This window comes from Eurosta solidaginis, chromosome 5 (assembly GCF_040869045.1).
Source record: "Eurosta solidaginis isolate ZX-2024a chromosome 5, ASM4086904v1, whole genome shotgun sequence".
NCBI lineage: Eukaryota > Metazoa > Arthropoda > Insecta > Diptera > Tephritidae > Eurosta > Eurosta solidaginis.
The window spans coordinates 271,267,169-271,292,488 of record NC_090323.1 but is presented as its reverse complement, the minus strand read 5'-3'; the positions used below and the strand labels follow the sequence as shown (position 1 = coordinate 271,292,488).

The 25,320-nt window shown below is 35.2% G+C and overlaps 1 protein-coding gene across 6 annotated transcripts in view; it reads left to right on the top strand.

The window, feature by feature from the left end:
• Ncc69 (sodium chloride cotransporter 69) overlaps positions 1 to 24,405 on the top strand; it is an 86,475-nt gene extending 62,070 nt beyond the window's left edge. For 5 of the 6 annotated variants that reach the window (XM_067790654.1, XM_067790652.1, XM_067790650.1 and 2 more), the window contains 20 exons: positions 971 to 1,268; positions 4,879 to 5,058; positions 5,141 to 5,255; positions 8,546 to 8,801; positions 8,917 to 9,170; positions 10,425 to 10,539; positions 10,618 to 10,757; positions 11,206 to 11,371; positions 11,428 to 11,570; positions 11,959 to 12,068; positions 12,151 to 12,286; positions 12,342 to 12,584; positions 12,662 to 12,901; positions 14,682 to 14,792; positions 14,928 to 15,147; positions 17,846 to 17,893; positions 20,582 to 20,679; positions 21,805 to 22,034; positions 22,549 to 22,772; positions 23,657 to 24,405. In XM_067790654.1, the coding sequence (XP_067646755.1) occupies positions 1,042 to 1,268; positions 4,879 to 5,058; positions 5,141 to 5,255; positions 8,546 to 8,801; positions 8,917 to 9,170; positions 10,425 to 10,539; positions 10,618 to 10,757; positions 11,206 to 11,371; positions 11,428 to 11,570; positions 11,959 to 12,068; positions 12,151 to 12,286; positions 12,342 to 12,584; positions 12,662 to 12,901; positions 14,682 to 14,792; positions 14,928 to 15,147; positions 17,846 to 17,893; positions 20,582 to 20,679; positions 21,805 to 22,034; positions 22,549 to 22,772; positions 23,657 to 23,901 (3,501 nt within the window). In that variant the 5' untranslated portion in view covers positions 971 to 1,041 and the 3' untranslated portion in view covers positions 23,902 to 24,405. The remainder of the gene's footprint in view (positions 1 to 970; positions 1,269 to 4,878; positions 5,059 to 5,140; positions 5,256 to 8,545; positions 8,802 to 8,916; positions 9,171 to 10,424; positions 10,540 to 10,617; positions 10,758 to 11,205; positions 11,372 to 11,427; positions 11,571 to 11,958; positions 12,069 to 12,150; positions 12,287 to 12,341; positions 12,585 to 12,661; positions 12,902 to 14,681; positions 14,793 to 14,927; positions 15,148 to 17,845; positions 17,894 to 20,581; positions 20,680 to 21,804; positions 22,035 to 22,548; positions 22,773 to 23,656) is intronic. The other variant, XM_067790656.1, reaches the window with a different exon arrangement.
• The last annotated feature ends 915 nt before the right edge of the window (positions 24,406 to 25,320 follow it).

The following is a 25,320-nucleotide window of genomic DNA, read 5'->3' as shown; positions in this document are numbered from 1 at the left end:
TACACATGTACATATTAGAGATATATGCCGCCGCCTATTTTCGTCGTTTTTCGCACGTCGCCACCAAAAGTCAAAAATATCGGTGCGGGGCGGCGGCGTTCGGCCCTTTAATATATTTTCTACTCATGTAAGACTGTCTAGCTCGTTTATTCTTGGCCCCCTTTGAGGCAATCAGCAATAGGTCAGCATTGATCCTAATCATTTGAACTGTGCCACGAGAAACACGACTACATTATAGACTATAATAACGGAATATTACGAGTTAGCCCAGAACATCTTCTTCGGTGAAACTACGCTGGGTTCGACGCCTCCCTGGAGTAAGTGAGTGAGGGGCTGTAGCCTCGCAGGGAGCTACTACTGAACTTTTTTTGAACGATCCACGAGATTTTGATGCAAAAACCCCAGACCTTCCCGAAATGGCCAAAAATTCTATTTCCTTAAATACATATAAACGAAACCTTTCCTAAATATATATTTTTTTTTAAACAGAAAAATTAAGTTTTTTAAAGTAAGTACCCCGGCGCACCGACATGCCGACACGGCGGTATCGCCGCGTGTATTCAATAGCTCATACGCCGCCGATAAAGTGATCGGCGTAAACCTGACGTAAACGTACAGATCTACTTGAGGCTAATTTAAAATCTTCGAAATTTTACCATACCCCAAACTAGGAAGTTGGTTGACTACTCCAATGGACAACACTTACTAGAATAGCTTTAAATAATATCTTCAAAGAAGCTCTGCGGAGAAATAAAACTTTGTCTTCAACTTGTATGAGAAAATGAAAAATGCGATAACTGATATTAGGGGCTCTTATTTAGATGCCGTTTTTTTTTGTCTAAGTAAACAGAAATTTTGGGTGTGGTTGCAAAAAAATATGTTCAAGCATATACATATTTAGCACTTTTACGTATTACTAATAGATTAGTGAGCCATTAATATTCATTTCTACAAATTTATTTACTTACAGCACCTAAGTCATTCCTAGATTGGAGAAGACCTCACTAAGCCAAAGATCAAACTTTAAGTTTTAGGCCAAATATGTCATCAGATTTCTCATCCATCGAAATGAGTTCCGTCGATCGGCCAGCAAATCGGTTTCAGGTGAATCCTGTCAATCACAAACTAAATGAGACGATGCAATTGAATGTGCCACAAGAAGTCTATCGTCGCTTAGTAAATAATGATGGCGAGCCAGTCGAGGACGACACTTTCAATGAAGATGCTACAGAAATTTTGACCAAACAGAATTTGCAACGAACACACCGGTGAGTTTTTACCTTAAAAGCAACAACGTTATGCTCACTTCTAGTAATAAATTAGTGAGAGCTCCCCGATATCAGCAAAAAGTCCCATTGCAAGTTCTTTTTCCTTGAAGAGTTTCTCTACTAACTCACGCAATTGAACATTTCAGCTTAAATCTAAAATCGTGTTCTACTACATTTATGTATGTATGTATATGACCGAAATTTGTCTTAAGGTTTCTATTTTACTGATTTTCGTAAAAAAGAGTGCACAGAACTTGTTTTAAATTTTAAACCACAAAAGACTACAATTTCATTAAAATCAAACAAAAATTGTACAGCCCGTTCACAGTTTTCGAGTTGAAGTGCTTTGGATCAAAGTCGCGCACTCTTACCACTGGGAACAATAAAAAAAAATTATTTTTAAATTTTCAGCAGTAAAGTGCGTCTCAAAACTATAACACACATTTTTCCTTACAGAACTAACTGCGGGGAAATGTTTGGGATACGCAAAAGAAACTAAGTAAACATGTGGAAAAGTACAGCTGTTTATCCCCTTTCATTTCAACAACTAATTTTTCAAATTACTCTCTTCCATTGATATTAACGTCAAACAAAAGCAAAAGAGCGCTCTTATTGGGTATATGAAATCGTTTCATAACTATAGCACATTTCAAGAATTGTCTAAAATTCGAGTTTTTCACTGATAATTTTAACTTATTAGATTTCCATTTTGTTGAATATACATATTGAAAAATTCTATTATCCATACAATTTACTAAATTTAAAAGTTATTTATCCCCCCGTTGCTTCCATTTATCCAAAATGGGTTACTTCACTTCGTCTGTGGAGCTATATTGGTGATTTTGGGCATAGACTCTACAGGCTAACAATCCCGATATTTTCTTCAAGGGATTAAGGTCAGATGAACAACCTGGCCAATCCAAAACATTAACGCTATTTTCAGAAGAAGAAAAATGTGTCTCGCGACTGACATGTATAGGTGAATTGTTCTGTTCAAAGTCCACCGTTTTTCACTACTTGCTCGTAAAAAGGGAAGAAGGCTGCATTGAAGTACATATATTTACGTAATGTGAACTCTTCATTTTTGAGCTCACAACTTCAGCACTAGTACGGCGTAACCTGTAAATGCTCCCCAAACCATCAACGCCCACCTCCAAAATTTCTCTTTGAAAAGATTCTTCTCCAAATCTCTCCACTAATAGGGGCTATTACCGTCCGGGCCATCTAAGTCCCATTTTTTCTCATCTGAAAACATAGCCTACAACAAAAGGCGAGACATAAACATGGGTTTAAAAAAGCTTCCCTACTTGAGACCAGTCAATTTTCGTATGTTTCTTGGCGAACTCTCACTCTGTTAAAAAAGGAGCAATCTTAAATTTTTGGCAGCAAATATTTGGAGCTTCTTGGAGAACCCTCGATATTGTTTATTTGCTTACGCTTGTCCTCCGAGTGCCGCTAATTTTGAACAGCTGCGAGGACTTACTGGCTTTTGTTATTATTTATCGCCTTTCGCGATCCGAAAGCTTTCGTTTTGGACCCCCAAATCTTTTCTTATCGTATTCCGTTGTATTTAATAAAAAATTGCTCACAACTTTGCAACTCCGATTATTTTGTTTTTTGCAATTTCACTAATTTTTAAATTTTGTTCCTTCAAAACCAAAATTTTGCCTCTTTCGGTTTAAGTTAATATTGTTCCGCGTGACATTTTTATCATCGTTGGCTTAGATTTATACGTACAATAAAGAAGAGGTTAGTTAAGAAGCTACTTTTCCCTTAGAGAGTAATTTTCGAACTGAATGCTATAGTTATAAGCACAATCTAGGAAGTGTTTTGCTTCTCAAATGAGTGAGGATGAATAGCTGTACTTTCCCATATTTTTAATTTTATTTCTAAGAGCGTCAAAAAAACTTCTCACAAAAATGTGTTTCATAGTTATGAGACACAATATAAGTTTAATCTTTTTGGTTTTCTTTTAAAACAATTTTGAGATTGTAGACTTATGCCCGGTTTTTCAGTGTGAGTTTAAGCTTCCGTTAAAGTTGACTGGAGTTTAACCTCATCTCAGCCTAAGCGGCCAAAGTGGCAAGGTTAACCTCTAATCAACTTTAACCGTAGTTTAAACGCGCACTGAAAAACCGGATCTTATTGTTCAAAAAAGTTTAATTTTAGCACTTTCCGATTTAGGACAAAAATGTTTAGAGAATTTCTTTAATCGATAAATGGTTTAAAATTTAGGTTTGAGTTTTAAATAGTAATAGACTATAGCTCAGTCGATTGAATTCATTTACAAATTAGGCTTCATAAAAGTAGAAATAAAAATGATACGAAAGTAGTTTGGGTTTAGTAGAGACCCTGCTTCACATGTCATGCAAGCGTTTGCTAAGTTGCTAAGCCGAGGAAAAACAAAATTTTTATACAGACGTGTTCAACGCAATCTTATGCATGACACAACAGTTTGTAAATATAAACATACTTCAGACTTAGCAACTGAAGCTTATATCGCCTTGCCCATATACGGAATTTCGCCAAGCATTGTTATAAACATTCTCACCATACGAGAAATATACTTGCTGCTAACATATTTTGTCTTCTATTCTTTCGGTTTTTAATTGTGGAAAACGGTGGAAAAGTACCAAAGAGTGGGAAAAATAAATTCATTTGCAAAGTGTGAAGCACCCTTCGCCAAAGCAAATGTCGAATTCGCTTTCTTATGCTTTGCTTGCAACAAACGTTGGAAGTTGGCTACTTTTTAATGACAGATGGCGCCAGTGTGGGCGACACTGCCGTTTTCCATAAAAATACGGGCAGTCATGCATCAAATTGCGTTAAACGCATCTATATGAAAAACTTCTTTTGTGAACGAGCTTCAAGGGTAGGATTAAGATCACAGTTTACTCTTATCTGACTACGCCCACTGACCTACAGGTTTATGTCGACACCGAACTGCATCTGCCGAGAACAATACTTCGTTCAAAAACTTTTTTAATTGCAAAAATGCATTCGATGGTTAACGAAAAGACGTCCGACGTGGCTAGAAATCAGAAATCCACGAGTTGTATTCTCATATGGAGGTGAACAAAACTTTTGTCAGGGCCGTAATAACAATCAAATCAGTTGGTCCATGTCTTTTCCTTGGTTCCTTTTTACTGATGTTTGTTTATACTAAGTCCCGAAGGTCTTTTGCAATCCCGGGATTTCAGAATTTGTAAATGGCAATCCCGCGTCTCCGTGACTTTTCGAAATAATCCAGAGACTGTTATATTTAAATTTTGGCTCAAAAATAATTATGTAACCTACAACATGGCTAGTTTAATAAAAACGTTTATTTGAAAAATTCCGGCCTCCTTTGAAATCGGTTCATTGAAGTTTGTAACGCCTAATTAAGGCTGTACTGTACGAGGAAAAGAAGATTTGTTGTGGCTTGAAATTGAAACTTAAAAAAATAAACCAATTAAATATATTTAAATTTGCAATATGCAATCCCGATGAAATTCCGAAATCTAGGCATTTCGGGACAAAAAAATGGCTTGGTAGAACGCGATGCCTTAGTATGTACATGTGTATGTATATGTTTATCAGATAATATATGTTGAAATTTTTGAAAACATAGGCAATCTATAAAAAGTAGTTTTCGTGACAAAGATAAACCTTCAAGATTCAAGGATATGCAATCGCAAACACGATTTCAAGTAGCACCACCAAATGAAGATTCGGATGACTCAAGCGGTTCGAAAGAAGATCGTGAGCTTCTAGATAATGAATATGATACTAAGTATGGAAAAAGCTTTCGGTAAGTTTAATTGCCTTTCAGGATGTATAAATATGTCGTAAGAGTTCATAATAAACATAATGAAAATATGAAATCCTTACAGTCACTTTACGCGTGAAGCGTTACCAAGATTGGACAATTATCGGAACATTCTGTCCATACAAGCGGCATATCGTCCCACACTTGATGAATTGCACAATGCAACCTTGACCGGAAAGGTAATTTTAAATTAAATGTTTTCTTGTGGATGTATATGTGTGTGTATGTATGCATGCATTTATGTATGTGTTTGTGCCGTTACAATTGAAATCGTCTAAAATAGTTGGGCGCATCTTTTAAACTGTCGATTGTCTTCATGGCATCTTACTTGCATTGTTTGTGTATTTTGAAAATAAATTGCCATACTTGATTTTAAATATCTACCTCTGTAATTCAATTACACGGCACGTAATCGTGTAGATATGAATATTACATACACTGCAAAAAATTCGATTAGTCGGGGGTTTTTTGTGCTTTAGAGTACGTTTCCAGCGTGGAGTTTCCATGTTTGCCAACTCTTTTATGCAAAATATCTTTAGACAGCAATTAAATTTTTTTATACTCAGCGTGCTTTGCACACAGAGTATATTAACTTTGATTGAATAACGGTTGGTTGTACAGGTATAAAGGAATCGAGAGAGATATAGACTTCCATATAACAAAATCATCAGTATCGAAAAAAAATTTGATTGAGCCATGTCCGTCCGTCCGTTAGGACGATAACTTGAGTAAATATTGAGATACCTTCAAATTTGGTACACTAGCTTATCTGGAACCAGAATAGATTGGTATTGAAAATGAGCGAAACCGGATGATAACCACGCCAACTTTTTATATATATAAAATTTTGGAAGACACAAAAAACCTGATAATTTATTAAATAATACACCTAGAGTGTTGAAATTTGACATGTAGACTGATATTGAGACTGTTGATAAAAATTTGGAAACATTTTTTAAAATGGGCATGGCACCGCCCACTTGTGATAAAATCAATTTTACAAATATTATTAACCATAAATCAAAAATCGTTAAACCTATCGTAACAAAATTCGGCAGAGAGGTTGGCTTTACTATAAGGAATGCTTTGAAGAAAAATTAACGAAATCGGTTAAAGATCACGTCCACTTTTATATAAAAGATTTTTAAAAGGGTCGTGGACGAATAAAATGAGCTTTGTCTTTGCAAAAAAGAGCTTTATATCAATGGTATTTCATTTCCAAAGTGGATTTATAACAGTAAATAGGAAAAACTTTAAATTTAAAAAAATGGGCGTGACACCACCCCTTTTATGACTAAGCAATTTTCTATGTTTCGGGAGCCATAACTCGATGAAAAATTAACGGATCGTAATAAAATTGGGTACACAAATTTTCCCTATAGCAAGAAGTATTTCTAGGAAAAGTGGACGAGGTCGTTTATAGACCACGGCAAATTAGATATAAAACAAGTTTAAAAGCGTCGTAGACTGGAATAATGAACTATAACTTAGCAAGAACTAGTTTTGAATCAATGATATTTCACTTATCAAGTTTTATTGTAAGAGGAAATGGGGAGACATTTTTTTTTTAAACGGGCGTTGCCACGTGCTATGTATAAAAGTAATTTATCTGAAATTAAATGTACAATTGAAGCTCACGCTGACTATATAATGTTTGTTACACCCGAACTTAGACACCCTTACTTGTTTCGCTTTCGGATTAATTATACCGATGCTAAAACACGCCCTCCAATATCTCTACCGATATTTTTAGACATGTTTCAGTAGTCGTACGAAACAGGCAAACACAGAGTTTATAGAATTTAAATTACCATGACACCACTGCGACTTGCTGTTCACATCTTCCATTCCTTAATACAACGAGAAACAAGAAAATTAGTTTTGACATTACTCCCAAACTATTAACACTGTACCTAATTTTTCTGTATGCAGGGACCCCAATAAGCGTTTCTATGAGTTGAACATCCCTTGTTTGTAATGCTGGCTTCATTTCTTATTTTTAATAGGAAAATAATTTGGAAACAAATAAAAGTGAGCGAATTAGCTTCGCAAAAAAATATTTCAACTAACCATGATTTCTCTATTCTACTAACCTGCTCAAAAGAACCACGAACGGCATAAAATAATTAAGTCGTCCCTCTTAAATACATTTTTACTGTTACAAAGAACAACTCAAAACACAGACTTTCCTTTTTGCATGTATGTATGTATGTACCCAGCGTTAGAGGGCTAGAGCTTTTTCAACTGACAAACAACAAACATTGGTAGTTATTTTCAGACAGAAATACAATTTTATATAATCGGAAGGTGTCCGGGATGACACTTTTAAATACTAGTCGCACAAACTTTTTCCCAGTGTATTTGCGCACAACTACACTTAAACACATTTCAATTTCGTGCAGTGGAGTATGAACTGGGGCAATTGCCCCGATACAAAAGCCACTCATAATTTAATTAAAACCAATTTTTAATTGATGTGTCATTTAGTAAATTTCATATCGCCATTTTGTCTTTGATACGCTACTTTTCCACACCAATGCCAATACACAACACATATTTCATAAAACTATAAATAGAGTAAAGGGTGCATTAATATCGCTTGACTTTTTGAACTATCCGTGAGAAGCTGAGCACTTTTTATACTCGTATGCATCCAATTATAAGATGAGCTAATTAAGGTTATGGTAGTCGGCCTATCCGTGAAGCAGAGTCGCAGAGTTAAGCATGTTTTTCACTTGGTCAAATTTGACCACAAAATTGGCAATATCAATGAAAACGGCCTGTCATGCAACGTAAAATGCGTTTGCGGTCCGTTTTGGCTACAAAGTGACAATTAAATTGACCAATAACTGTAAAGGACTATCGTTTCCCAACAGTATGGCAAATTTGACGTTCAAATTTCATTTGCTAACATGTTGGGCAATTTATATTCGTTTACCAACAGGCGTCCCATCAATAAACAGTGCCAAAGCGTGTGAAACAAGGGGATAAATGAACACGTTGGTTTTGACCACACACTTATGCTTTATCGACTTCCAGTCAGTAATGTCATATAATGGAAACGCCTTCGATTCCAATTGACCAACGGGTCAGCTAGAGGCAGTTTTTGTTGGTAGTCATTTTAACCTACTGAACACTAAATGTTACGTATACGCACCGGTAGCCGGTTGATCTGTTTTTAATAAAAGAACGTACATACTCATTCATTTTCTTTTTTCTAAAAGATTGAAGTCGACTTTTCAAATCTAAGCAAACCACTTTTCGAGCAGAACAAGGTTAGCCGGGGTTTTTAATTTAAGTTTCATCGCTAAAATTACTAATTGTCTACATGAATATACTTACTGTGTTTGTATAGCGGTTTTCCCCTCTCGTCAAAATCTGTGTAAATTACTTAAGCCCATTTGCTGTTTTACCGTTAGCACGTTAATTGTACATATATGTATATAGAATCTTCATTTCTCTCTAACAGAGCAGCAGTTTAAATCGTAATCAGGATCCAGAAGCAGCCAACATGACTGGAGCATTTAAATTTGGTTGGATAAAGGGTGTCCTAATTCGTTGCTTACTAAACATTTGGGGTGTAATGCTTTTTTTACGTCTCAGTTGGGTAGTGGGACAAGCTGGAATCATAGAAGGTTTTATTTTGATATTAACAACAACAGTGGTTACCTGCGTCACAGCACTGTCAATGTCAGCGATTAGTACAAATGGTGTTATAAAAGGCGGTAAGTTTCATACAATGTGGCTACGTATGTAAATATTAGACATTTGAAGTAATTTTACTACTTAAAATTTTAAATAATTCACTTATAACATCATTATTATTATTCATTGCCTTAGGTGGGACGTATTATATGATATCACGTTCGCTAGGCCCAGAATTCGGTGGATCTATTGGCCTTATATTCTCATTAGCGAACGCTGTGGCCTGTGCCATGTACGTTGTTGGTTTTTGTGAGTCAATTTTGGATTTGCTTCGCAGTTTTGATCTCAGTATTATTGATGGGGGTGTTCAAGATGTGCGAATAATTGGTTGCATTACAATTACCGTTCTTCTGGTTATTGTAGTCGTTGGCATGGAATGGGAGGCTAAGGTATGGTAACTAGAGCTGGACTTCGATTCGATTTTTAATCGATTTAATCGATCTTTTTTCGAAGAATGAAGAATCGATTTGTTTATAGAATCATTCGATTTTTTTTAGCCTTCGAAGTTTTGATAATCTTACAGTTACAGTAGGTACAATTTAATGTTATTTAATCAAAATGGGCAGAAAATATATTTATTGTATTTTTTATAAAATTTAACTTCACTGGCTATAATCCAAATAAAATAGTATCGACTTTATATAGAACCATACACCATGAATATGCTCCTCATGGAACTTGGGGGTTGGGAGGGAGGGATGGCCTGAAGGTTTAATGTGGCCATATAAATCGTTCCCGAGATGGTCTGCCTAGTATCTTAATGGTGCTGTGTTACCGGAGCGTACCGGATCTGTATCCGGCAAAGGACCATCACATCGATAACACTCCCCAAAGCCTTAGGGGAGTAACCTTATCGCTACAACTACAACAAATATGCGCCATTGTGTTGGTGACATCGTCTAGCGCTTAACCGCCTAGACGATTTTGGCGTTGCATAACAAATCACGCCAGCATCCCCATTTCAACATAACTGACTCCAAGGGAGATCAAGTCTTCTTACTGAAGGTCTCCCCCTTCGTCTGCTTCCAAATACGTGTGCCGATAGGTATACTATCTGTGATCTGCGTCTTCGTGCAGTCCCACAACATGACGTAGCGGTTGGCATCAGCGTACATTAGAAGAGGTACTATGAGAGATTTATAGAGCGTTAATGACAAGAGTTTATCTCTGTTTGATTTCTAAGCCAGCATTGCAGAGAAGAAGAATTCACTAAAGAAATTTCCGCGTACAAAATGGAAAAGCCTAAACGAAAATTGTACTACTGCTATAAATAAATTTAAAAAACCACAAAAAATAATGATATTTCAGTATCAAATACATTAAAAATCCCTCTCCGATGGGAGGCCCAAGTGGAGAACCAGATGGTACCCCTTGATTTGCGAGTTAGAGCCAGTTAAAGAGATAGAGAGAAGCTGGGGAACGGTGAAAACTGTGTAAACAATTAAGCAGCAATCAACTTTTTTCAACTCGACTAACTCGATTTTTTTTTTGAGGATCGAATCGAAAAAATCGATTTTTCAAAAAATCGAATCGAATCCAGCTCTAATGGTAACATACATATATAACAAAAAACATACATACAAGTATAAGTAAGCAAACTTTTTATATACAACTTTTTTTTTTAATTTTTTGTTAAATTTCAGGCTCAAATCGGTTTACTTGTAATTTTGCTGATTGCTATCGGTGATTTTGTTATCGGCTCATTTATTGGTCCAAAAAGTGAAGTTGAAAAAGCAAAGGGCTTTATAGGCTACAACTGTGAGTCAAAAAAATGTTCAGATCCTGGAAATTTTAATAGTTTTCCGAAATTTATTATTTTATTTTATTTTCATCTAGATACAATTTTTAAGCAAAATCTTTTAGCTGACTACCGTGTGGAAAATGGCGTGCATCATGATTTTTTCTCCGTTATAGCGATTTTCTTTCCGGCAGCGACTGGTATTTTGGCAGGTGCAAATATATCCGGAGATTTAAAGGTATGGCCCTGCTATTGTTTTCAACTACAGGATAATGAATAATTTCCAAGTTTTCTTTCCCAACCCCGAAATATTCTCAAAAACAGCTCCGAAAGTCTCTAAATGATAACGAAAAAAATAATAATGATTTGCAAGTGTTGTCGAGATAATCCCGGAAAGAACTTGATATAGGCCCAAAATAGTCTAAAAGCGATGACGAAATAATCGTAAAAAGAGTTTTGAAATCAACAAACGAAGTGCCAAAAGGTTTTAAATATAGCCCCTGAATGGTCTAGACCCTCTCCGCCTTAAAAAAATATATTTTCCTATTAGCTATTTGTGTTTCAAACCTCGTTCAAATCCTTTCAGTCTTTCTATAACATTGAACATATTACTACGTCCAATCTCTCAAACATTCATATTTAAAATATTAATAATACTTTTTCATAATTATTAAAATTTTTCATAGGATCCGCAAAAATCCATACCAAAAGGTACTTTGATAGCCATTTTGATTACAACAGCAACTTATCTCGTGATGGTTCTTATTTGCGGTGCAACAGTGGCGCGTGATGCCACCGGTAACATAACGGACGCTATAAATGGATCCTTCGCTTTTTTGAATTGTACTCCAGGTAATTTGCATACATGTCCCTAAAAAACTTATTGATAACTTAAATGTTAATTTCAGGTGAATGCGGATATGGTTTACAAAACTCATTCCAAGTTATTGAATTGGTTTCCGGCTTCGGGCCATTGATATATGCGGGCTGCTTTGCTGCAACCATTTCTTCAGCATTGGCGAGTTTAGTTTCAGCACCAAAAGTTTTCCAAGTAAGTTTTTAAAATTTGTTATCTTATTCAGGGCTATTTTTACCATCTTCGGTTATCTTAGATTGGAACTTTAGTTGACAGATCGCCGATCGATTTTTGTTAAAAAATTAGAAATCAGCGAGAAACAAAATTTGAGACGCATTTTAGAAAAGAGTATACAATTTTTCTCAAATTCAGATATACCTATATTTCTTATTGGGATTCAAATCTCAAGGAGATAAGGTTCAAGATACCGTTTGTAGGCCATGGAATCCTTTCCGGCATGTCTCCTTCCTCGATTTTGTGGCCAGCGAATACTTTTGACTTCCTAGTTTAGCAAAAAACTGTCTGCATATAAATAACTCGTATCCCAATGTAGATATGTATTTCAACAAAATTTTTCACACAGGCGCTCTGCAAAGACGAACTCTATCCCAAAATTGTTTGGTTTGCCAAAGGTTATGGTAAAAATAATGAGCCAGTCCGTGGTTATGTGCTAACGTTTGTTATAGCTGTTGCGTAAGTAAAATTTGTATTTATTGCACTTATGCCTTTTTAATGAATATTTCAATATTTATAACGCTTTAATTTAATATTTCAGTTTTATTCTAATTGGAGAACTAAATCTGATCGCGCCGTTGATATCGAACTTTTTCCTTGCTGCTTACACATTAATAAATTTCAGTACTTTTCATGCTAGTTTAGCTAAGCCTGTAGGTTGGCGGCCCACATTTAAGGTTAGAATCATGTTTTCCGATTATCAAAAAATTTACGTACATTTTTTGTTTTCAGTATTACAATATGTGGCTTAGTTTAGTAGGTGCTGTGCTCTGTGTAGCTGTTATGTTCTTGATATCATGGGCGACGGCGCTCATCACATTTGCCGTTGTATTGGCATTATACTTAATTGTAGCTTATGGTAAACCAGAGGTCAATTGGGGCTCGACTACGCAAGCGCAAACTTACAAGAATGCATTAATATCCGTGCAGCAGCTGAATAATGTGGAAGAGCATGTCAAAAATTATAGGCCCCAGGTAAGATGAAATGCAAATGTCAGAATGCTCCAAATGCTACGATATCTACTATTTTTCTTGTCCCATATATACGTAAGATCTTAGTACTGTCAGGCTTGCCAAATACGCGCCCTGTTTTGGTAGATTTTGCTTATATGTTGACAAAGAACCTTTCGTTGATGGTTTGTGGACATTTGATACGCGGTTCAAGTTCTCAGCGTTACCGAAATTACTTACAAGATCGTGCCACCTCTTGGTTCCGTAAGCATCGCGTGAAGGGATTCTATGCACTTGTGGATGGTGAAGATTTCGAGTCAGGCTCTCGTGCTCTAATGCAGGTAAGTTATCGAACTGTCTACCATGATAAGATGACCTTCCAACCCAGCCAACGAACCGTTAGGAGTCTTTAAAGCTCATTTAAATTAGTTACAGAGCTAAAGACGAAATGAATTTCAAATAATCAACAACAGCGTTTTAAAGGTTTTGCTGTGTACACATCTTTGCTCACTTGTACTAGTACCAAATAAGTACAAGTACTCAAGTACTTCAAATCTAAGTTCAAAGCAGTACTACAGTACTTCTACTTCGAATCCGAAAGTACAAGTAGATATACTTACGAAATACTTCCAAGTACACCAAAGTACTTTTTCTGATAAAATTTGTCAGTTTGATTCATAAACGGAAAATCAAAATGTACAACATATTCATAGTAGAAAGCAACAACATGTAAAACAACATATTGTGACGAATATTAGCATCACTAAGCTGCTACTAAATAAATGCACAACACAATAAAGCAGCCACTCTTATGTAGAAGGCGACGGAGAGATATCTCACAGATACAAATATGTAATCATCAGCCGAAGTAGTTACTCACACATGCACACGCATATGGCTACAAACTACAAATATACATGTATATAGCTGGTAACCAAGCATGAAGTTCGCGAAATTACTAGACCTTAGGAGAAATGGGTGAACGAGGAAACCGAGAGTATAAAAGCAGCGCAAGCTGAGTTATAACTGATCATTTTTGATTTAAACACGCTATTGGTTGTGAAGTATAAGTGTGAAGTACTACTCCTAAATTAATCTAAATAATGACCAGTTGCAATAACTGAATATTGGAGTGAGTTATTCAACAGTTTAGTGATTCGAACGTTAGCAGAAGCTTTCAAATAAGCGTAATTTCCCTAAGTTCGTTACAATATTAAATAAGTATAAATTGTACAAGCGCTAATAATATTAAAGTAGTTTTGTGTTTGCCGTCATTGGTACTAGCTTTTCAAACGAAAAGTTCGTCATTGATTGCCTTCTAGGACTATAAACAATGCCTGCTAAGGAAAATAAACTCTCTACTGGGGCGGAGGAAGCTAAGGGCGTATTAATTTTGAGGGATAGGTCCTTCATAAGAGGATAACTCTGAAGCATATTGAAATCTGTTGATGTATCATTAAGATACCTGTAAAACTCTTCTTCAGCCATTTCATAAAAGATCTCACATTTGTGGAAAATACCGCTTCGATCTGTAGTTGAGCTGATTGTTAAAAAATATTAGTTGATCCGCTTCAAAACCGTTCAATACTTGTCAAAATACTTAGAAAGTTCTTACAATTTCTTTACTTGTACTTCAACAACTCAAGTACAAGTACTTCGATACTTATACTTGTACTCAATTTTCGAAGTACTGAGGTACTGATACTTGTACTTGTACTTGTACTGGTACGTATTGTAATATGTTATTGTGAAATTTGGAACCATTTTTTTGTTGAATTTGCATGATAAATTTTTATCTGGATCACGGTCCATTAGAACGCAGGAATTGTGGACAAAATAACTGCGATTTCTTATCCTTCCACTGCCTTACAGGATGTTCAAGATGGCTACTTTTTCGCGTTCTGGCAGCGTTTTGTCAAGATGTTTAATATGGCAGCGCATACGGCCGGTCTTCTGTAGCAGGTCAAAGAAAGAGACACAGGGTGGGTCCATGGTAGTCACTAAACCCGGAATCGTAACCATAAACGACAAAGAACCTCTTTTCCACTAGTCGATTTGTTTCGTTTAACTTGACGTGAACTTGGGATTCACGCATTTCTTCTTTGTTTATTTCTCGTTTAGGCATGCGGTATTGGAAAGATGAAGCCAAATATTTTGCTCATGGGCTATAAAAATGATTGGCAAACATGTGATAGGAAGGATCTAAATCAATATTTTAACGTTATGCACAAGGTAAGACTGATTGTAAATTTCATCATAAATCCATAACTCGGTCAAAGTTGTTGGTAATATCAAGTTTGACAAATTTGTTGAAGACTTCATATATGAAGGGAAGTAATCGAAATCGAAATTATCGTTCAATTTTAGGCCCTGGATATGTATTTATCAGTAGCAATTTTACGTTTACCTGGTGGCCTCGACTGCTCCCAGATTTTGGGTGACGAAAGCAGCGCCGCTAAAAATGTTGTTGATATTCCACGCACATTACAACCAAATGAAAGCTCTGCGGACTTGATGTCAGCGGATCGAGGCGTACAAAATGGGCTAAGCGGTAGCATGGATTCACTAAGTCGGAATGTATCGCAAGGTACAATTTCACTATATAATTACGTACTATGTATATAGGCATGCTAAAAGACTTCGATAAATATACCTAACAAATATTGTTAGTCTACATATTTATGAACTACTTATGTATGTATACGTGCAAATTCACCAAACTTTGCTTTTTCGTTCTTCGGGTATTGCGCCGGACAGAAGACCTTAAGACCTTAAAGTGTGTATGCATCATATGCGCATTTAGTTTGTACTATTGACTATCGGACCTGGTAATTTTTATGATAAAAAAAAAAGTTGCTAAATGTTTTTGAAGAACTTTGAAAGGGGAAACATTTGTAAACCACGTCACTGCTTCAAGCGTATATCTTGGCTTTTTTGAGCGTAACTTTTGTTGTAAAATTTATTTCTTTGTCACTGCTGTAGTTTTGGTTCTTTCAATTCAGAGTTTTGGAATCGTTTTCCTTTAGAGCCAATCTTAAAATTTGTCAAAAAGCTAAGGTAAAAAGATAACTTGCCGTTCTGCATGCGGACTTAAGGATGTAATAAAACAAACGGCAACTCTGGTAATAAGAAAGAATTTTTTTTTATATAAGAAAATATTTGAGTTGTGTCCGGTTTCTTAGCTTCATGTATGCATATCTCCAAAACTGATTTTGGGGTATTGATAAAAACTAATCAAAATATAACTAGTATATTAAAAAAATTTCAAAGGCTTGGTGGGTTTGGCGATATACTTATTTATTCTTAAAAATAACCAAATTTGTTTATAAATGGCATTTTAAAAAACCTCTGCTTCATGGATTGTTACAAATTTTCATAAAGTTAGCTTTCAAACAGAGTCAATCTCAAGGCAATACAATATTTATCGACTTATTGAAATTTGGTATATGAGTTCTTTAGCAATTATCTCCGATCGCTATTCAAAATATTGGAAAATAAGCTACCTCTAATTTTAATATTTGAAAATTTTCAAAATAGAGGCGTGGCACCGTCCACTTCTTTATATAAACGATTTAATGACTTGGGCAAATGTAATAAGCAGTATCTTTGCGAAAAATAACCTTATGTCAATGCTACTTCTTTCCAAAAAAAGTTGAAATTGAGCGTGGCACCCCCCTCATCGTTCTTCTACGTTTCGGAAGAGGAATTCACCTATCGTGAGGAATATTTCTAACACGTCCACTTTAGACAATACTTAGTGAAAAAACTGAGAGTAATTGAACTGATCGATAGAAGCTCGCAGCTGAGTATATACGTTCGGTTACACCTGAACTTAGCCACCCTTAAGGCTCCATTACGGATACTTAGCATAGACTTGACTTGGTTTGCGAACTGTCACTAACAGTTCTGTTAAATTAACATTGCATGTTACTGATTACTCAAAACTTAACTTGACTTAGAAGTCTGTTGAATTTTGATTTTCTATGTAAGTTCTAAGTGACGTTTACATTTTGAGATGCCATTTGTTTGTTTCCATTTCATTTTGACATTTTGTCATACAAATTGACATTTATTTAAAAATAAATTTCAACGCTGATTATGATGCCAGATTTTATGCGCCAATTGGAGTATAATCGTGGCTAAGTTGCCAAGTTTACGCCAAGTCAAGTCAAGTCTATGCTAAGTATCAGTAATGGAGCCTTTACTTGTCTTCTTTTTTTTAATGCAAACGGAAATTTAATCAATGCAAATTTTTGTTTGTCTTGACATACTCAAGGCGAATCTATACCAAGTGGTGGCAAAGCGAATTCAATCAGTTCTCCGTGCATATGCAAGGCGAATTCAGTAGAGGTGGTGTTATCCCAACAGCTGATTGCTTCTTCTTGATTATTTTCTATACAACGCCTTGTACTACAATATGTCAGTTAATCGAAATCAATGAAATTTTTCTTTTGACTTGACATTCTTCTGCACGGCGAATTGGTTGAATTCGCTTTGCCACCACCTGGTATGGATTCGCCTTGGTGCAGATGAATGTCAAGTCAAAAGAAAATTTTCATAGATTTCGATTAACTGACATTTTGTTGTACAAGGCTTTGTATGGAAAATTATCAAGAAGAGGCAATCAGCTGATGGGATAACATCACCTCTACTGAATTCGCCTTGTGACATACTTCTGCGAGGCAAATTGGGTTGGATTCGCTTTGCCATCATCAAGGCGAATTCAGTACACGGTATTGCAAGGCGAATCCATACCGGGTAATGGCAAAGCGAATTCAACCAATTCGCCGTGCAGAAGAATGTCAAGTCAAAAGAAAATTTTCATTGATTCCGATTAACTGACATGTTGTAGTACAAGGCGTTGTATAAAAAATAATCAAGAAGAAGGAATCAGCTGTTGGCATAACACCTGGTACTGAATTCACCTTGTCTTGTATAGATTCGCCTTGCTCCGAACCCTGGGCAGTTAAGTACCACTCTAAAACCAGACAAAGTTAACAGTAGGCCGTACATATAATTATACGATTATACTTATTTGATTTAAAATTATGTTAGTCATTGACTCGATTGAATTTGATAATTTATAATATTTTTTATAATTATTTTTTTTTGTATTGCATGTTTTACTAATTTTATTAAAATCGGAATGTGCTCTTATCGCTCGTTGTAAATATATACATAAATCCGTTATGGCATCATACACCCCGATGCACTGTAAAATGGTTGCACTGATTATGATAACCTAAACCTACTTATATGCACTGCACTGTGCGGGGCACTTTCAGATGCTGGAGATATTCTTGGCACGGATAGCGACTCCAAAAAATTAAAATGTAAGTGGCATGCTTATTAAAATATTATGAAATATGTATATAATTAGACGCTTTTTTGTACATAGGGCACACCTCTCGCGATCAACTTTAAAAAAAAAAATGTTGTTCAGAAAACACGATGACCTGACTGCTTCCCCTATGTGCGCGAAATAAATTTTTAGTTTTACACAGATTTTTCGATGATCAGTGCAAATATTGTTAATACGATCGGTGTTTAGCAAGGAGCCCAGCTTAAAATGAAAACTCGCCGTTTTTGAGCTGGTTCCCTTTAGATATGGCTATTTTATTTATATTTGGGCAGTTATTTTTAATTGTACTCATCAAGAAAAATAATAAACTTGATTTGAGTAAAGATTTCAATAAAGTTTCCCCTTGTTCTGTTCAAACTCGATCGATTGGGCTTTCCGTCTTGGTTTCTCTCCTGGCTATCTTTATACTTGAAGGAAAGAATACAAACGGTTATGTTTAATGATTTTCGATCTGAATCTATCTAGATATCATCCAAATATTCGTTTTTCCGGGCGGAATATAATAAAGTATGGTCTAAAAATAAACTGCAAAATTTCAATTGAAATGGATAACTCTTAGCGCGTTGCATTTGCAAATTTTAAAAACCATTACATAAAAAAGTAATGATAATCGTTATTTTGTTAGTAATTTATTGCGTAAAAAAAACTCACATAATTGGATTTTGAGGGAGAAAAGTTGAAAAATTTAATTGGTTCTGAGATTTCTCGAAGTAATCGACTATTCAAAAAACCTCCAGTTTTTTTATATGGATTTGCGAAAACGACTTTCACCCCATTAAAGATCTTATGCCATAATTTATTATATTCCGCCAAACAAACTTAATATATATGTATATATAATTACCGGCTTAGTGTTCAACAGGGCAACCACCTTGACCCAGTGTTTTGTCCTACTTTCATTAATGACCTTCTAAATGTTTTGAAGCACTGCATGGACGTTAACTTGTCATGCCTATCCGCTAGCCAGAGAGTAGATTACGTCTTCAATCCGATCCGAATAGCTTAATTCGATGGTGTAATGTAAATGTAATGTTACTAAACCTGCCGAAGAGCAAATTTATGTGCTTCACAAGGATCCCACGAGTATATGATCGATGTTTATACCATTAAGCAAGTCACGGGCTTCATATTCTTAAACGGTACAATGGACCCTAAACTCGACTTTAAGTTGCACATAGAATTTTGTGTGTACAGAGCCAAATGAACTTTTGCGTTCATCAACGATAGTCTATAGAATTCAATGATCAATATATTACTAAATCACTCTTTATATCTTTGTTGATGCCAATATTGGAACATGGTCCGTTAATCTGAACTTCGCGTTATCAGACTCTTTACGATAAATTAGAATCGATTCAAAAGCAACTTCGACTTTTTGCGTTAGGGGACTTACCGTGGGACCCCGCAAGGACTCTTGCTCTCTTCTCCAGCCGTTGAAACTTATTCAGCTTCCTACATGACAGATTCGTTGTTGGGAAAACGCAAAAAAATTGTATTTTTTCATACAACTTCATTACATGAATTAAATTCAAAGACCTCTTCCCGGTCGTCTTTGCTAATTAATTGTTAAATTCGTAGACTAATAAATAAATCCTAAGACAATTCTTAAAGTCAGTTTTTGAAAATATCATTGCCGAGTAGCCGAATAGTAATATGGAAGCATTTCCTACCAAAATTCCTATCCCTAAAAGTAACAATACTAATGAGACTTTTAACAGAATGGTTTGCAATTCGATATCTCATTTATTTTTGCCGTTGTTTTCGAAGTAAATGGTAGTTTCTAGCTTTATTTTGAATCAACTTTTCGACAATTCGCATCGACACCGCAACTTAGGAACAATGTATGTCACTAAATATAGTGATGATCTGTGTCGACCAAACGAAATGTGTATCTGAGGTTCTCATATAGGACAGTATACTCTTTGATACTGGCATGATAGTCCTCACGCTCATCCCCCATAAGCGTTGCTCGCGAATAATCATGTCAAAATTATAGTTGCACGGTTAGAAATTCGAGTCTAAGCTTTATACCATTCACCGGTTGGAACCCTTTTTGTATTAAATTGGAAACCCCTCAATTTACTACTGTCTTTTCTAATTTTATTCAGTTTCAATTTAAAACGTTTTGAACAATAAGTCTAAAATCTTAAAATTGTTTTAATAAAAGTTTCAAAAATCTAAAAATAGAAACTTGTAAACACGTCTGGTTTTTAAACATTGTACCCAAAATTAAAAAATAAAAGAAATTTAGTTTTGAAAAGTGCTGCAAGTCATAGATTTTTTTCGAAACATTTTGTTACACATACTTAAGAGGTGTTATGATATGTTATCTTATAAAGATGTGATAGCTAAGTTCTTGCACTTATTTTCAGAAAGACCGGTATAATCATTATTTGAAACCAATTTGGTTTGGTCATAGGCTAAAACTTTTAACTTTGTAGGCATGCAGCATTAAGTGCATTAAAATTAAAAGCCCATGTCTTTTTTTTAATGAAAATGGCACTAAGAGGAGCTGCAGCACTAATTATAGATACTTAAGACACTTTTTCAAGACAAAATAAAATGTATGTGCCTATTATATTTATGCATGTATGTATATAAAATATCTTATTATTAAGTAAATAAGTAAAATCTGGGTTTTATTTCTTTCCCCAAATAGCATCCAGCACCAGTGATTTATCGTTCATAGCAGGGACACAAATTAAAGAAGTATCTGGTTTACCAGATCCAATTGATCCAAAATCAGCTCCGTTCTTGGTATGTACTAATCTCGCTTATTTTTGCACATACCAATGGAAGAGAATTTTATTTTATGGGTATTTGTTTATTTTATAATACTTGACATAATCTCATTCAAATTTTGGATTACATAATAAACATTGTAAACTTGAACGTGTTGAATAATTTCAAAAATTTACTAGAAACTGGTCTTTTGAAACATTACACTGCACAGCATCGGGCTAGGTGTTGAACCAAACCAATTTGTTCGATGAGATCGAGCAATAAGAAAACGAAGACGGCGTCCAAAACATATGGGCTTCAAAATTTAAAAAAGTAAGCCATAACTGAAAACGGAGAAACCACTTGTGGGTAAAAGTCTAGTTGAGGGTTCGACTGCTAATACGCGTCAAAAAATATCGAGAGATTGACACCTCTCAGACGCGTATTGACCTCGACAAGAATAATCCGAAGGCGGAAAAGAAAAATGTGTATCTCTGTACCTACGGAGATATTTGCATTTGAAGTTGGCGATTTTCATGTGGTCGTTGTAATGTTATTGTACCCACACAAAAAATTGTGAACATAAATGCTTTGCATATATAGTTTTGGTCTCCAAACCGCTGTTGGATCCATGGTAATTTTTTATAAGCGCGGGCGAAGACCGCCAATGCAGAAAGGTGTTCTGCGCAAAAATACTATGGATCCCACCCCCGGTTTCGGAGGGACCCGCGGGTAATTTTTCGGTTTTTCGTTAATATTTTTTGAACGAGTTAAAATAATTTCTCAATAAGAGAAATGTATGAAAAAATTCTTATTATGCATTTTTTCGTAAACTTTTGAATTTTGACAAAAACTTTTTTGTTATAAATATTTTTTATTTATGACAAAAAAATTATTAATAATAATAATGACATTTAAGTAACTAACTAAAATTTTTATTTGCCGTCTTCGGATTATTAATACTGATTGATGTCAAGGCGCGTCGTTTGGCACCTCTCTCGATATTTTTCGTAGCGTATTAGCAGTCGTCCCCTCAACTAAAGTTTTACCCTACTTTTGTTTCTTATGGCTCGATTTCTTAAACAAAACTGCTTTGATCCATGATAAATATAAATTTTGCCTAAAGTGCTATTAATAAGTTTTTACAATTTACTATTTCAGACAAATTCTCTGCGTAAATCGAAGCAAAAACATAATGATCCAGCTTCGTTATACAAAGGTCCTGGGGGTGCTGAATTACCTAAAGAAGTATTAATGGAATTGTCACAATTTACACGAAAACGCAGTCATGCTGTCATTGATGTCTGGTGGCTATATGACGATGGTGGCCTAACCTTACTTTTGCCTTATATAATAAGTACCCGGCGAACATGGCAATCGTGTAAATTGAGGTATGTATATATATTAGGGTGGGTCGATTTGTATGGACGAAAGTTAACCGATATCGCGCCATAGATTGTTCGATAGGATTTGGGCTCAGGAAAAAAAGTTATACCCAAAACAATAATTTTCGAGCCTGCGAAATTTAATTTTTTTTACTTTTTTCGGCTTTGATTTTTAAGGTTTTTGCATAACCTACTAAAACATTTTCATATGTATACCCTGTCCGACCCAAAAATGTCCGCTAAGAACGTTGGCGACAACAGTTTAAAACAAAAAACATATTTTACATGACAATTGTACAATCAAATGAAAACTTTTTAATAGGTCATGAAAAAACATTAAAATCAAAGTCAAAAAAAGTCAAAAAAATTAAATTTCGCAGGCTCGAAAATTATTTTTTTGGGTACGCGTAGTGGAATTTTTTTCTTGAGCCCAAATCCTATCGATCCCAGTCTAATATATATATTGCACCTAAAGGAATTTGAAATATTTCTTAGATTGATAACACCAATATTTTTTTAGGGTATACGCTTTGGCAAATAAAAAAGCAGAATTAGAATACGAACAGCGCTCAATGGCTAGTTTATTATCGAAGTTTCGTATCGATTATTCCGATTTAACACTCATACCAGACATAACGAAAAAACCCCAAGAATCATCAACAATGTTTTTTACCGAACTTATAAAGGACTTTGTCAGTAGTGACAAAGACAATGGGCCAACAAACTCAATACACGAAGATGAAGGTAAGTTTGTGAAATATTTAAATTTTATTTTGTCGTGGGTATATTACGGGAGGTGTCAAACTAAAATTTATTTTTTTTATATTTTGCTAAATTTCCTTCTACGATCGTAACCCCAATCAATGATCTAATTCTTTCAATTTCATATGGAAATATTAGGTCATTGAAGTGAGCGCCAACTGACGACCACTGGCTTAGATTAACTACGTTGGATTTTTTTTTGATTTAGTGCATGCCCGACAATATTCTAACGAATTTTGGGAAACTCCGCTTATTTGCAACCTTCTGCTAACGTTCGAATCACTAAACTGTTGAACAAATAACTCCAATATTCAATAATGCAAAATGGCCTTTATTAAAGTACTTCACAGTAACACTTCTACTTCTCAACAGATAGCGTGCTTAAATCGAACTGAAACTGATTCTCAGCTTTACCTCCTTTTATACTCTGTGATTTCCTCGTTCGCATACTTCTAGGCATTTCTAGAATTTAACTTAGTTACCAGCTATAAAATTACCAGCTATAACTACAGATGCGCGTGCATACGTGAGTGATACTTGCACAAATTATTGCCTACTTTTGTGAGCATCTCAGATAAGATATATGAATGTGTTTGTGCGTCTTCTCTCTGCTGCATGTACGTACATATGTGTAGACATAATGATTGATTCGTTTATGTAGATACAAGTGACTGCTTGCTTTATTGTTGTTGTGGCTTTATTTACTTAGTATCAGATTAGTGATGTGAGTATCACTTAGTATCACTAATATTCGTCACAATATTATGGATGGTGTGATGTATAAATTGACACCTCCACCTGAAACTCAGTGATCATTCAAAACAGTATTATATTGAATAATCCATTTTCCTTACAAATTCTTTTAGCCATCATTACCGAGGATGATTTATTGGCGGTGCAAGATAAAACGAATCGTTACTTGCGTGTGCGTGAGTATTTACATGCGCAATCAATGAAATCCGATCTCGTTGTTATGACTCTACCGATGCCACGCAAGAATATTGTTTCGGCTCCACTGTACATGGCGTGGCTTGAGAGCGTAAGTCGAGATATGCCGCCGTTCCTGTTTGTGAGAGGCAACCAAACAAGTGTTTTAACATTTTACTCTTAGAAAAAGGCTAAGCCTATATGTGTTATTACTAGGATATGCATAAACTACACATAAATTTGTACAAAAGTTATTTTAGATTAATATAGATATTTGGGGTATTCACGTTTCCAGGTTATGAGGTTATATTTTTCACACAGTTCACAAGAACAGCATACGCTGGAGACATATATTTATTTATTAAGCAAAAAAGTCGATAACGCGTTGACAAGAATACCCCTATTATATTCGATTAAATATCGTTTTAGAAAATTTATGTAGCATTAAATCGAGTGAGCTTAAACTTCATTGTTCGTTATATTTTCATTCGACTTTTGACATATTTCTCTAATTTTATTGTAAAAACCAGTTTTATTTTTTCAAGATTGTATATTTATTATTTAATTGTAATAAGTATTATAATCCACATACATACAAACTTATGAATGTATGCAGATACTTATGTATATCGACATTTAAAATGCAAAATTAGTAAATAAATTATGTAAAAGTTAAGAAGCACGGAAAGTATTTTAGTTTTCTTCTAACTAGCGTGCTTTTGCTCTAGTCACACTCGCACTGAAAAACCCGACCTTAATATAATGAGTGAAAAGACCTTTGGGACTCGAAGCCTTAGTAAGCAGTGCGTTCTCTAAGTGTTGTGTATTTGGTCTAGAAAACGGGGAATATTTTCTATGTTTTCTACGCTTCCTATACTGAGAGAATTACCCTAATGTTTTTAGTTATACTACTCATATTTGTGTACGTTGCATACCTAAAATTCAAGGGTAATTCTTGAAACACAATGCCGAGCGACGACGATATACGCCGAGTCGGGCGATGACGTTCAAATTACGCCCAGACATTTCGTCTACTTAAAACACAATGCCGGGCGAAATTGGCGTTGTTTATTCAGAGTGGCACATTATTTAGAAATAAAGATGAAAATAATTAAAACTTTTTTAATTCTCTGCTTTAGCACTTGACTTTAGCAGTCAACACACCCAAAATGTTAAGAAATTAACAAAACAAAACAAAAATGTTAAGAAATTATATTAAAAATTATATGTAAAGTAAAAAAATGTGTTTTTGGATATTATGTTTTCTTTTTTTATAGTTAAAAAATTGAACAGCAGCAACTCTTGGGATGTTTGTCGTCATCGCCCGGCGGCGACGATAGCAATAAATCTATCGTCACAAAATGACGTCGCGTAAATTTCGCTCTTGGCGTTCATTGTGTTCACCCTCATGTAATCATGGGGATTCTATTTTTGACGAGGCGATGTTCGTTGCGTTTATTTCGCAGCGTCAGGGCATTGTGTTTCAACTTTAACTGTTTCTTGATGATCCCGAAAATCCCGCGATTGTCATTGTCAAATCCTGATTTACCGGTATTACAAAAGAGCTTCAGGGTTCGATGCCTTAGTATGGTCTTACATATGG